This window comes from Ahaetulla prasina, chromosome 7 (assembly GCF_028640845.1).
Source record: "Ahaetulla prasina isolate Xishuangbanna chromosome 7, ASM2864084v1, whole genome shotgun sequence".
In the NCBI taxonomy this organism is placed as follows: domain Eukaryota; kingdom Metazoa; phylum Chordata; class Lepidosauria; order Squamata; family Colubridae; genus Ahaetulla; species Ahaetulla prasina.
Genome location: NC_080545.1, coordinates 90,145,467 through 90,159,930, shown reverse-complemented (window position 1 = coordinate 90,159,930; position 14,464 = coordinate 90,145,467). Strand labels below are relative to the sequence as shown.

At 41.2% G+C, this 14,464-nt stretch overlaps 1 protein-coding gene across 1 annotated transcript; it reads right to left on the bottom strand.

Annotated features, from left to right (window-relative positions):
• Positions 1-1,001: 1,001 nt before the first annotated feature.
• Positions 1,002-13,488, bottom strand: IAPP (islet amyloid polypeptide). Its single transcript, XM_058191692.1, has 3 exons — positions 13,409-13,488; positions 12,830-12,874; positions 1,002-1,221 (listed from the first exon to the last, which is right to left on the bottom strand). Exons 1-3 carry the CDS (start codon positions 13,486-13,488, stop codon positions 1,002-1,004), a joined length of 345 nt encoding a protein of 114 aa, XP_058047675.1.
• Positions 13,489-14,464: the final 976 nt, after the last annotated feature.

The following is a 14,464-nucleotide window of genomic DNA, read 5'->3' as shown; positions in this document are numbered from 1 at the left end:
GAACAGGGAGTCAAACTGTTCTCTAATGCACCTGAGGGTAGAATAAGAAGCCATGGGTGGAAACTGATCAAGGAGAGAAGCAACCTAGAACTAAGGAGAAATTTCCTGACAGTTAGAACAATTAATCGGTGGAACAACTTGCCTGCAGAAGTTGTAAATGCTCCAACACTGGAAATTTTTAAGAAAATGTTGGTACCTATTCCTAGTCCAATGCAATACCACAACATCACAATAACTTATTGGCTGAACACGAATGACTGACCCAGAATCCCACATGGTTGAGGAAAGACCAGAATCTAGGTTTTCCCCATCCTAGTTCAGCACTTTCAACACACACACACACACACACACACACACACACACCGTATATCCTGTATATCACCTGGTTGAAACGCAAGATGTAGATCTATCAATAAATGCATCATATTTTATATATGAGCTGGCATGGGTCAGGTTGACTCCCTGCCCATCAGATAATATTCCGAAGACACACATCTCTCACACTTTGTCTTTTTAAACATTTTAATTAAAAAGAAAGAAAAAAAAACATACTTGCAGCCCATTCTGATTTCATGTGGCATGGATTTTATGAGATTTATTAATCTTTCCTCCCCCCCCGCCCCATCTTCTTCTTTTTTTTGGTTTTTTTTATTTTAACAAAGGGATTTCACAAGAATGTCGACAACAGACATAGCAGGGACACCCCCCCCCACTTGGCAGATCATTTCCCAGCAAAGCAGTGTGATAAATCCATGGAAATCACATCCATCAAATATACACAGGGGAAAACAAGGCACTGTGAGATATAAGCAGGTAGGTAGCCAGTGATCAAAGCAGTGTGACCAGACAACCCATTTTTTTCAAGCCTGTGGCCAAAATATCGGCCTGGCTGAAACGGAACGAATGGAAAACTGAGAGGACCAGGATTTTATAACATGAGACCCAGAGACAGGAAGAGCAATTTCTAGCGAGAGCCGCAACCGTTGTGCCATCCTGCCTTCTTAAAGCTGTAGATAATTGGGAAGTTCTCTGCTCCTCTTCCCGTAAGTGTTGGACCCTACATTGGTAGGCGAGTAGATGGTCCCGATGGTATTGCTGGACCGGACCAGGAAATCTGCCAAGCGTTGTGTCACACACGTGGCGGTGTTGCACCTCCGTTTGTCCAGATGGTGGCTGTTGCGAGTTAAAAACAAATAAATTGAACAAACAAGCCGATAAATGCTAAATAAAAGCAAACAGAGAGAGAGACACAAACACACACACACCAAGATGATCACCTTCCATAGCCATTTTACAACACACAACAGGTAAGTGTATAGCAATAGCAATAGCACTTAGACTTATATACCACTTCACAGTGCTTTTACAGCCCTCTTTAAGCGGTTTACAGAGTCAGCATCTTGCCCCCAACAATCTGGGTCCTCATTTTACTCACCTCGGAAGGATGGAAGGCTGAGTCAACCGTGAGCCAGTGAGATTTGAACTGCTGAACTGCAGCTAACAGTCAGCTCAAGTAGCCTGCAGTGCTGCACTCTAACCACTGCGCCACCTCGGCTCTTGAATATGCTTTGAATAAATGCTTTATATTCATTCTTATCAATATTTGGGAGGGGGGGGAATTTTGCAGGTTTCAAGAGTGTAAACTCCCTGGATGAAAGTCACATCACCTATGGCTCTTCTAATTCTCCTTGAAGGCATTTAGCAACAGCAATAGCATATAGATATATATACCGCTTCGCAGTGCTTTACAGCCCTCTCTCAGCGGTTTACAAAGTCAGCATATTGTCCCCAACAATCTGGGTCCTCATTTTACCCACCTCAGAAGGATGGAAGGCCGAGTCAACCTTGAATCCGTCTGCTTGCAGAATTTGAGGAGGTATTTTGGGAAGTAGATCAGAATGGACTATTTTGAATGGGCAGATCTAGTTAGCTATAGAGAGAACTCTAGGTTTACTTCTAAAAAAGTAATTACTATGGTCTTCTTAATCAATAGCAAATGAGCAGCCTACTACGAGGCAGAGTTTCTGCACTTTACAGATACCACAGATCCAAAACTTCCTTCTAGATCTGATTGATAAGAAAACTTCCCCAATGTGTAAAATGTTTTATCAATAAAGCGAATACATCTTACATTGTGAAAATCTAGTCTCATTTTTCTCCAGGTATAAATTGGCCCTGAAATCCAACAGGCAGAGCTGAATTAGCGAGTTCTCCATGCCACCAAAGAATAAGATTGCCTTATTTTTCTGTTAAGGTACTTGATAGACCAATCATCTCTTGAAAATTACCCGTGGGAGCAATCTTCCAAAGGATGCTATATAGCTGTAGAGGCAGCACAATGGTAAAAGGTGTAGAAAGGTCTCAGGAGTTCGATGGAATCCCATCAGGATGATAGAAGCTCTCGGATCACCTTGCTGATTTTCTTTGCGAAGGGGAAGAGGTGAGCAAATTATGAAACTCAATTCGTGAAGCCAATATCACAGTCGTATTGAAGCTAAATGAAGGCTGCCTACCTCGTTCCAGACCGGACCAATCTTATTCACGTTGGTGGGTGATAAATTTTTATTTACACAATGGAGATATGTGAAAATTCTTGAAATCAGAAGCGAGTTTCATCTCGGGCAGACATTGTTTGAATTAAACGAAGTGTTTTATCGAAGGAGTTTTGATAGCAGACCAGGGTGAAAGACCTGGATTTAAGAGTCGTAATTAATATAGAAAACAACCTTTCTCAGTGTATCAGAAAAAAAACCCACCGGTTTCCTTTGTAGGTTTGATTAAAATCTACAATCACAGTTTTATTCAGCATCTAAAAAACAGTCATCTTTAATCTGGGGAGTGCTGAAAGTGTTGGGATTTCAATTTTCAGGATTCTCAATTAGCATAAGGCTCACAAAAACACAAAAATATAGATTGTACTACTTGATTTGCCGATCGATCCCCCATCCCACCCTTTTGACCCTCAGCAAAATGAGGAGACTCAAAAAATTAGCATCGCCGAGTACATATAATCCTTGATTTACAACCGTTCGTTTAGTGACTGTTCAAAGTTACAACAGTGCGGCATCCCCATGGTCACGTGATCAAAGTTCAGACACTTGGCAACTGGCTTGTATTTGTGACGGTTGCAGTATCCCTGGGTCACGTGATCCCCTTTTGCGACCTTCTGACAAACAAAGTCAGTGGGGAAGCCAGATTCACTTAGCAGCCGTGTTGCTAACTTAACAACTGTAGTGATTCACTTAGCAACTGTGGCAAGAAAGGTCGTGCAATGGGTCAAAACTCACTTAAAACTGGCTTGCTTAGCAATGAAAATTTGCGGCTCAATTGTGGTCATAAGCCAAGGACCACCTGTACGCAAATCATTCCTTTTTCGTACTCAGCTACAGTGCTAAATTTTTATTCCCCTTCAGAATGTTAAAAGTTTCCCATTTTAGAAGGTGTTCTGCAGGTTTAAATGGAAGAAGGCACTGGGCTTTGGATAAAGGACGCAGGCTATCGTCCAAGTTTCTGTTACATTGCAATTTTTTTTTAATTTACATTTATATCCCGCCCTTCTCCGAAGACTCAGGGCGGCTTACATTGTGTAGGGCAATAGTCTCATCCTATTTGTATATTTATATACAAAGTCAACTTATTGCTCCCAACAATCTGGGTCCTCATTTTACCTACCTTATAAAGGATGGAAGGCTGAGTCAACCTTGGGCCTGGTGGGACTCGAGCCTGCAGTAATTGCAAGCAGCTGTGTTTAATAACAGGCTGTCTTACAGCCTGAGCCACCCACGGCCCTATTTAAAAAGTTCTCTTGTTTCTTAAATATAAACCTTGGTTTGTTCACCACAGACTAGCCACTGTACTGGGGCTTAATGCATGGTGCCAATCCACACTAAATGAGTTGTAGTTAGTTTATGAGGCCGCCTAATTCGTAGTTCCAACTAGGATCATTGGTCTCATGGAGTATATAGCATAGCCCACTTGGGAAAAATAACTGTTCATGTGAAGAGTTAAAAAAAAAATAGTACCAGGAGACGCACATAAAAGAGGTATAACTCAAATCTAGAGCTTACATTGCTATGTTAAGGGTAGGGGTGGGCTGCTGGGGATTTGCAGGGGTTCAGGAGAAAGTGAGGGAGAAGGGCCATCAGGACTTACCTCTGGAGCACCGGCTTCCGTGGCTCAGCTCCAGGAGCCAGAGGCAGGCCAGGTGGAGGAGATAATGAGGCCTCCGTCCCCTGACTCTTTCTCCCCCCAGGCCACGCCTCCAGACCCAGCTGATGGCAATCAGGCCTGGCTGGACCCTAGGTTTCGTAGGCAGGAGAGGCAGGAACAACAGAAGCAGGGGTGGGGCAGGCCTAGGAAGTGCTGAGTATGGAGCCATGCCCCACAGGATATAAAACCAGTGAGGGCTGCTATGCCTCTTCGTAGCAGGCAAATCAACTGCTTAACTAGAGCTGAAGTATTGTTTGTTCCTGGGTGATTCATCGGCATCAAGGGAGATAACAGAGTCACTTGGCAGGCGCTTGCTAGTTTGCTGCCAGAGCTGATAGTGCTAGCTAATTAAGCCATCGCTCGGACGGAGGCGAGGGGGGACAGAACATTAAGATTCTGTGCAGTTCAGAGAACCCCCAAATCTCACTCCTGGCTGGCTCTGCCCATCCCGCCCCGCCCCTACCAGGAGTCGCCATGCGACCTGTTTTGGATGCAGCTAAGTGCAGGGCACGCATGAAGGCTCAGGGAGAGTGAAAAATGGGCCTACCGGAAGTTCAGGAAGGCTGGAGCCTGGGGAGGCTGTTTTTACCCTCCTGGAAGCTCAAGAAAAGCCGGGAAGAGTAAAAATGCCCCCCCATCATGGTGCAGGAGGCCAACTAGGCCACGCCCACCATGGCCACGCCCACCCAGCAACCAGGCAGAGAACCCTTTGCTAAAATTTTTGAAGCCCACGCCTGATTAAGAGTGATTTTTGAGGGAATGATATCTGTCCAAAGGAGTTATATAATATATATCTGGAGGAGGTGGCCCCTTCCAAATGCTGATTGAGTCCAGCCATTATTTATAGTCTAAAATGAAAAATCAGTCTTGATTCAGAAAGAACAAGGAAGATGGGGAGACTGGCACAAAATGTGCAAGAGGATATATAAAAATAATGCAATTGGATGCTCTGAAGCATAGGTGCCTCTTCCCAACCACAATAATCCCACAATTAATCCACAGCCAAGTGAGGTCCCCCCTTTTGTATTGGCGTCACAATGTCACATACAAGCGTGTGAGGGTTGGAATTATCCTCACGAAGGACCAAGTCACATCTTATCTCATTTCCCCAGGCCCCTTCTTACAGGTACACACATTCAGGAAGCAGATTCACACAATAGTCTAATAATAACAGAGTTGGAAGGGACTTGGAGGTCTTCTAGTCCAGGAAACCCTATACCAAAACTCATAAAACCGGACAAAATTCACTTAACAAATGTTTCACTTAGCAACATAAATGTTGGGCTAAATTGTGGTCATAACGTGAGGGTTGCCTGTTTAATCCATGCTAGCTCACTACAAGAATCTGAACTACTAACAGTCAAGATAAATTGGCAGTAAATAAGAGTCAATGGAATTCAAAGTGGGCTGAACTTAGATCTCTTGTGGATTCAAAGGGATTCCAAACTGATGGCACACTTGATCCCTCCCTTGGGTTCAGCCTGCTCATCTCTTACATGGACATTTCTTTAGATCAGAGGTCTCCAACCCTGGCAACTTTAAGACTTGTGGACTTCAACTCCCAGAATTCCTCAGCCAGCAAAGCTGGCAATTCTGGAATTCTGGGAGTTGAAGTCCAGAAGTCTTAAAGTTGCCAAGGTTGGAGACCCCTGCTTTAGATCATGCAGAATTTCATCGGAGAGACCTATTCAAGGCTTAGGGAGGTTTCAGAGCAGACATTTTGAAATAGCTCATTGAATGTAAACACGGTTCTTGTGTTTTCAAGGTTCATCGATCAGAGCAGAAGACATGAGAAGACATCCCTTGAACACCTTTCTCAAACTGGTGTGTTCCAGTTGTGTTAGGAGTGTAACGTTTTGAATTCCTAGTTAGAACAAACATCAGACCGATGAAATTTCATGGGTGCTATAGACCCAACCAGCACAGAAACTCACAGGTGTGTGGAAGTTGCTATAAATAAACCGATCTGTGTTAATCATGAAAGCAGGTGAACGTACAAAAGAGCCTAGATGTGATTTTTTTTTTCAAAGCATCACCTTCAGGATATAGCCAAAAAGGGGAAATTATACTATCATTAAGTCATTAAGAGGCAACAATGACTCAATGTTTAGCTTCAGATGAGCTTTTACAGGCTATTTAGAGAGCTTGCTGATAGCATGAGAAGTATTAGAACGACAGTCACCTGCTATTGTCTATTTTCCTGTGGTTGGTAAAAATCTATCTACAGATTTCTCAGGCTCTGTTCAAACTCCTTCTTGCCCACCCAGAGTTGTTGAGAGTTGTTCTAATAAATGAGCATGGGACTTGCCAGTCAAACCACAACTTTCAATTAAAATAAAAAATAAACAAGAAAGGCCAGCTGCCTTTTGGAAAAGCACTTTTGGGTGATAGAGAATCTCCACATAAACTTTCAATAAATCAAAGCTTTTTCTGGGTCACAAAATTGAAGGACTTGTCCTGAGTATTATGCAAGGTTCGCACAAGCCATTGGGCTATTAATAGAAAGCATATTCCACAGCTGGGTGACAGAATGATTTAACAAGTTATGTCACCTGCGTAATTTGTGACATAATTACACTAATGGTACATATTGTTGCATTCTAGTTGGCATTGAAGTGATATAAATGTCACTTCGGCATGCCAGAAGTTTGCAATGCATGCATTATTCTTTGTGCATGAAACTGTGGTTGGAGGCATGATATAAAACCTATTACAATTGTCCCTATGTATTCTCAGGCTTCATAATTCCTAAGAATATCACAGCCTTGCTAGGACAGTCTAATTCATCAGCATTCTGCTTTCCATGATGACCCACGATTAAGTAGTCCTCAAAAGCTCTCAAGTAAGTCAAGTAAGGACATACATCATTCCTTCTGTTGTTCTGGAGCAACTAATAATGACCGACATGCTGTCTTTGATTTGGGGGAAATTGCCATCATAAAATTACAGAATCAGTGTTGGGAGGGATATCATCAAGTCCAGTCCACTGGACACTGCAGGATTCATTGAAACCCCGATTCAGCCTCTATTTGAAAGGGAAGGAACCACTTCCCATGCCGTAATTGGTAGCTCTTAACTAGAACAATAATAGAATAACAGAGTTGGAAGGGACCTTGGAGGTCTTCTAGTCCAACCCCCTGCTTAGGCAGGAAACCCTACACCACTTTAGACAAATGGTTATCCAACCTCTTCTTAAAAACTTCCAGTGTTGGAACATTCACAACTTGTGCTGGCAAGTTGCTCCACTTATTAATTGTTCTCACTGTCAGGAAATTTCTCCTTAGTTCCAGGTTGCTTCTCTCCTTGATTAGTTTCCATCCATTGCCTCTTGTCCTGCCTTCAGGTGTTTTGGAGAATAACTTGACTCTCTCTTCTTTGTAGCAGCCCCTGAGATATTGGAGTACTGCTATCATGTCTCCCCTAGTCCTTCTTTTCATTAAACTAGACATACCCAATTCCTGCAACTGTTCTTTATATGTTTTAGCCTCCAGTCCCTTAATCATTTTTGTTGCTCTTCTCTGCACTCTTTCTAGAGTCTCCACATCTTTGTGTTGTCAAGAAGTTCTTCCTAATGTCTAATCTGTTTCTTCATCCTTGGAAGTTTCATCCCATTAGTTCTGGTCTTACCCTGTGGAGCAACTGAGAATGAATGCAAAGTCTTTCTTCACAATGTGACAGCTGAAGACAGCTATTATGTCTCTTTTCAACCTTCTCTTATGCAAGCTGAAATCTCTAGGTCTTTTAACTGTTCCTTATAAGACTTGAGTTTCCAGTCCTTCCACTATCTCGGTAAACCATCTTTGGACTCGCTCCATTTGATCCATGTCTTTTTTTTAAACTAGGGTATTTTTTTTTAAATAAACATACCTAATACTCCTTCCTCCTCTTATTTTCCCCAAAACCACAATCCTGTGAGGTGGGTTGGGCTGAGAGAGAGTGACTAATCCAAACTCACCCAGCCAGCTTTCATGCCTAAGGGAGGACTAGAACAGTGGTGAGATTCATTTTTTTTTACTACCGGTTCTGTGGGTGTGGCTTGGTGGGCGTGGTGTGGCTTGGTGGGCGTGGCACAGGAAGGTTACTGCAAAATTCCCATTTCCTCCTGATCAGCTGGGACTCGGGAGGCAGAGAATAGATGGAGGCAGGGCCAGTCAGAGACAGTATTTACCAGTTCTCCAAACTACTCAAAATTTCCGCTACCGGTTCTCCAGAACTGGTCAGGACCTGCTGAATACCACCTCTGGACTAGAACTCTCAGTCTCCTGGTTTCTAGCCTGGTGCCTTAACCACTGGATCAAACTGGCTAATAGTGTGTGTGTGTGTGTGTGTGTATGATGTATGAACGTACGTATGTATACACAGAGAGGGGGGGGGAAGAGAGAGATGAGAGAGAGAGACAGAGACAGAGACAAAGAGAGAGAAAGAAAAAGAGAGAGAATTACAGAAAGAAACCCCTATTAGGTGCATCTATATTGCCTCTGCATCCATGTGCAAATGGCACCAGCCCCTTTTCAGGATTCAAGGGGTTGCCCAAACCAATTCAACCTCCAGATTAAGCCTGTTATGTAAATACAACCAGAACATTGTGCTGTCTGTATCTTTATTCCTGTCTTTCAATCATCTACCTAGAGCAAAACATTTTAAAATTAAAAAGCTAGAAAATTTGCAGAGAGAGATATTTGGGCTTCACTAGAAATAGAGAAAAATTGGGGTGTGGGGGATGTAGGACTATAAAACCTGGGAAGATTGCCTTCTGTCATCATGAAGATTTAGTTTTCTCTTTATACCCGCTGTAGTTTAATGCAGCGGTGAAATCCAATTTTTTTTACTACCGGTTCTGTGGGTGTGGCTTGGTGGGCGTGGTGTGGCTTGGTGGGCGTGGCACAGGAAGGTTACTGCAAAATTCCCATTTCCTCCTGATCAGCTGGGACTCGGGAGGCAGAGAATAGATGGAGGCAGGGCCAGTCAGAGACAGTATTTACCAGTTCTCCAAACTACTCAAAATTTCCGCTACTGGTTCTCCAGAACTGGTCAGGATCTGCTGAATACCACCTCTGGACTAGAACTCTCAGTCACCTGGTTTCTAGCCTGGTGCCTTAACCACTGGATCAAACTGGCTAATAGTGTGTGTGTGTATGTATGATGTATGAATGTACGTATGTGTACACAGAGAGTAGGGGGGAAGAGAGAGATGAGAGAGAGACAGAGACAGAGACAAAGAGAGAGAAAGAAAAAGAGAGAGAATTACAGAAAGAAACCCCTATTAGGTGCATCTATATTGCCTCTGCATCCATGTGCAAATGGCACCAGCCCTTTTTCAGGATTCAAGGGGTTGCCCAAACCAATTCAACCTCCAGGTTAAGCCTGTTATGTAAATACAACCAGAACATTGTGCTGTCTGTATCTTTATTCCTGTCTTTCAATCATCTACCTAGAGCAAAACATTTTAAAATTAAAAAGCTAGAAAATTTGCAGAGAGAGATATTTGGGCTTCACTAGAAATAGAGAAAAATTGGGGTGTGGGGGATGTAGGACTATAAAACCTGGGAAGATTGCCTTCTGTCATCATGAAGATTTAGTTTTCCCTTTATACCCGCTGTAGTTTAATGCAGCGGTGAAATCCAATTTTTTTTACTACCGGTTCTGTGGGTGTGGCTTGGTGGGTGTGGCAGAGGAAGGATATTGCAAAATCTCATTCGCACCCTACTCTGGGGCCAGCCAGAGGTGGTATTTGCTGGTTCTCCAAACTACTCAAAATTTCCGCTACCAGTTTTCCAGAACCTGTCAGAACCTGCTGGATTTCACCCCTGGTTTAATGCCATCATTTCTTTCTCCCATCTCTTCCCCTGATTAAGAAAAAAACCACGCTGTTTCTTTCTAAGTCTTAAAGCTGGACAATTTTTAAGTATTACATACTTATGCTTATATATATGCTTATATATTGTATAGTTATTTCATGGTTATGCTTATATATACTGTTGTGACAAATAAATAAAATAAAATAAATAAATAAATAAATTTTTGGTTGTTAAGAAAAAACTGGTGATTCTATTCTGAGAATTCTGGCTGTCAAATTCCTAAATAGATACCCTAAAATGAACCCTGGATGAGAGACAAAAATGATCTTTCCACTTGAAAAGTTTAAAACAGGACAGCTGCCAGCCCTAACCTGCGTACCTTCCATGGATGGATTTTATCTCCCAGAATTCCCCGGCCAATATAGCCATTGCTGAGAATTCTGGGAATCAGAGTTCCCCACTTCAAAAGTCACCCAGTTTAAAGAACTTCCGAGTCCTGTTTGGTGCAAAAATAATAGTGCACTCCAAAAATGCATTAATTTCATTTAACTGCTGAGCAGGAGGGAAGATTTGTGATCTGGAAACCGTCAGTTTCCATTCTCCAGGTGTAACAAAGTGAAGTGATACCGAAATGTTGATGTATGCTGTGACATCAATCCTATAAGTGCCACGATTATGTTCTGGCATTAATACAGAGATGACAACATGTATCCTTATTTAACAAAACCCAGCAGAAACTATTTTCCTTCTGTTTCCACCCTACCTTGAATATCTTAAGAAAGAAAGAAAGAAAGAAAGAGAAAGAAAGAAAGAAAGAAAGAAAGAGAAAGAAAGAAAGAAAGAGGAAGGAAGAAAGAAAGAAAGAGGAAGGAAGAAAGAAGAAGAAAGGAAGGAAGGAAGGAAGGAAGGAAGGAAGGAAGGAAGGAAGGAAGAAAGAAAGAAAGAAAGAGGAAGGAAGGAAAGAAAGAAAGAAAGAAAGAGGGAGGGAGGGAGGGAGGGAAGGAAGGAAGGAAGGAAGGACGGAAGGAAGGAAGGAAGGGAAAGAAAGATGGGGTATAAATCAAAGAAATACAAAAAGGTAATAAAGCAAGAAATGGTTTGCATATAACTTTGAAAAGGTTCTTGATTTATACAGTTTAAGTCCATACACAGTTTTGAAAAGCCAGGAATCTGTTATGGAATTCATCTACAGTATCTATGTAATATTTAAATCAGGATGGGAAATCAGGGACCTATTAGATCAAATTCAACTCCCATCATGTTTATCTAGGATTTAAGGGATCTACAATAATTAAACGCAGTGTGTCCTGTCTTGGTTTATACTTAATGTTTTTTTTCCCCATGATTCAGAATAAAGATGTTCTCAGCCTTGAGAGATCTTTCTGAAATCCAAAGGGGTTCAGTATGAATAATTTTCATTTATATTCGCTTAAACATTTATTTTATGCTACCATCTTCTGATACAGTCAGAATCTATTTTTTTTATCCACTATGATTAACTAAATTTACCTAAAATAATCAAAGTTAGTAGAGATCAAGAGTCTTTAAAGGTTATCTCTATTATATACCTATTGATCATTCCAAATACCTTTTTAAGCTGAACTATATGTGAGTAACAAAATGTGACTATTTTGACTTTTTTCGAAAGGTAGGACTCTCACATGGGAATAAGTGTGGGGTTATTTGGAAATTTCCAAGCCCTTCAGCACGTTTACTGATGATTTAAAAACTCTGGGTAGGGAATGTTTTAGTATAAGAACAAATGCTTTGTTTTAATCTTCTCAAGATTAATGGAGACTTTCTCCTCAAAATAAACCTGGGTCAAAAATCTAAAGCCAGTATGGATGACTTTCCTGATATCTTACCTGTTTACAAATACGATACCATCTTTAACAACTCCTCCCACACCTTTTTTTTTAATTTTGAGTCCATCTCTAACCATTCCTCCTTTTTTATTTGTTTAAAATGGCTGTGGGAACAGTTTAGATTCTCATTCAGATGAAAGGAGAAATGAGACATTGCGGGCACATGTTTGTATGGGTTTAAAGACATTAAAGTCTTCTTAATAAATGCAATAGCCTTTTTATAGAGCAAGATAGCAGTGAAGGCAGAAATACTGGTAAGCATTCAATATATAAAGTTAAAGGAAGAAATATTGCGGCCAGTAAAACATCAAAAAGTATACATTGCCATTCCTTGTAGGACAGAATAACCTTTAAGAGATCAGTCTGTCTGTCTGTCTGTCTCTCTATCATCTATCTATCTATCTATCTATCTATCTATCTATCTATCTATCTATCTATCTATCTATCTATCTATCTATTATCTTGTCTGTCTGTCTATCTGTCTGTCTATCCATCATCTATCTATCTTATCTATCTATCTATCTATCTATCTATCTATCTATCTATCTATCTATCTATCTATCTATCTATCTATCTATCTATCTATCTATCTATCTATCTTTCTTCATATTTTTAGACTGTCCATCTCCATCAAGGATATAGTTAAAGTAGAATCAACTTAAAAGGGTAATTCAATTTTAGGAGCATCCATTTGGTCCTGAAATTTTGCTTTAAAGCCTACTTTTTAAAAAACCTAATAATACATAGAAAAACGTTAACATCTTAGAAAAAGGGGAGGGTTTTGTTATCTGTGAATCTATAGCTCAGAGAGTAGGATGCCTATCCATTAAAGATATTATGGAACAACTGGGTCAGTCTGTAATAAAACCCCATGAGTTTGGGGGGCACCTTTTCTGTCCAGTAAATGTCATTAAAAAGCATAAGTTCTCATGAGTTGCATCTCACCATCAGAGATACAATTGTCGGTTGGATGTCCCATAAGATAAAGCCAAATAAAGTAGCCTTTAAATGAGAATAAACAGCAAATTTCCCTTTCTAGATAGGATAGGATAGGATAGGATAGGATAGGGTAGGGTAAGGTAGGGTAGGGTAGGGTAGAATAGATTAGCATAGCATAGCATAGCATAGCATAGCATAGCATAGCATAGAATAGGAGTTGGAAGGTACTTTGGAGGTCTTTTTCAAGCAGGGAACCCTCTACCATTTTGAACAATTGCTGTCCAGTCTCTTCTTGAAAACCTCCAATGATGGAGAAGCACCCACAACTTCTGAAGGCAAGTCATTCCACAGATAACATTGTTCTCACTGTCAGGAAATTTCTCCATATTTCTAGGTTGGATATCTCTCCTTCATAAGCCTCTACTTTTTTATCCACTTCTTTATCCCCTTTGGGTTCTTTATCCCACCTTTGGCATCAGCGTGGTTAAATAATGGTTCGGGCAATGCTACACAAAAGTGTGGTTTCTTAAGGAAAGAGGAAGAGGAAGGAGGAGGAGGAGGAAGAACAGGAAAGGTATAAGCTTTAAAGTCACTGACCTCTCGACTGGTGTTGCTTCCAGGGAGTTTAAAGTAAGAGACAAGATGATGAAAAGAAAGGGTCCCTTAAGACTGCACATTTCTCTTTCGGCTGCTTTCGAATGAAAAGACGGGAGAAAGAAGAATTTTAAGAAAGCCAAGTTAACAAATTACAAACAGAAACACATGCACCCCACTAACAATTTTCCAAGATTCTTTTCGTGCCGAATGACAGACCTTGCTAGCTAAAAGCTATGATGGGGATTCGGTGAGGTGGCTCACCTGAGACCAATCCAACCCCAGTTTTTAACCTTTTCCATGTTCCTATCCGAGTTTATGAATTTACCCGAAAGAAAATTAAAAACAGGAGGAGATCTCCTAGCCGTCTGGCTGGAAAGCGTTTGCTTTGTGCATCAGGTCCTCTCCTGTTTACCTTTGCATTATCTTTCTGAAGAGTTACAAGAAAAACAAAATATTCCCATATTTTGAGATTTACCTGGAGGGTTAAGCGAAGGTCCCTGTAACAGCAGATAAGGACAGGTTCTTCTAATCCAATAGTCTTTGTTGCTATCTTTCTGGCTGGCAGACAATGCTGCTCTTATATACCCCCTCATACTTTGTTCGGCTCTGACATCAAGCAGCAAAGAGAGAGAGCGTGTGTGTGTATGTAGAGAGAGAGAGAGAGAGATTGGCAGAGAACGATTTTATCATTAACTTCTGTCCCCATAGATGGAAATGCCCTGGTAAAAAAGCAGGCGATGGATGCCTTTGCCCATCGCTTAAACTTCAGCTGAGTCCATTTGGGGGGGGGGTGCTTTGCAAAGTGATGAGCTAATCAATTATGCCTCAACAACAACAACAACAACAACAAAAATGGGTTTGAATAAGATCTCTTTTTTTTGTCCTTTGTCCTTTTTATTTTGTTCTATAAAATATAAAATACGAAAGGAAATTGAGGGTGGGAAGGGGGATGGGGAAAAGGGGGTGAGAGATACAAGGGGGAAGAGAAAAAGAAAGAAAAGGGGGCATTGACTTCCAACTCTTCCCAGCACAATACAAGATAACACAACTTTTTTT

What these genes read in the sequence shown, in the direction of transcription:
- IAPP (XM_058191692.1), bottom strand. Translation starts at nt 13,488, where the DNA reads ATGTGCAGTCTTAAGGGACCCTTTCTTTTCATCATCTTGTCTCTTACT. An exon ending in GAAGCAACACCAGTCGAGAG is followed by an intron (nt 12,875 to 13,408) that starts GTCAGTGACTTT and finishes TCTCATTTAAAG; the next exon opens with GCTACTTTATTTGGCTTTAT. An exon ending in GGGACATCCAACCGACAATT is followed by an intron (nt 1,222 to 12,829) that starts GTATCTCTGATG and finishes GCTTTTATTTAG; the next exon opens with CATTTATCGGCTTGTTTGTT.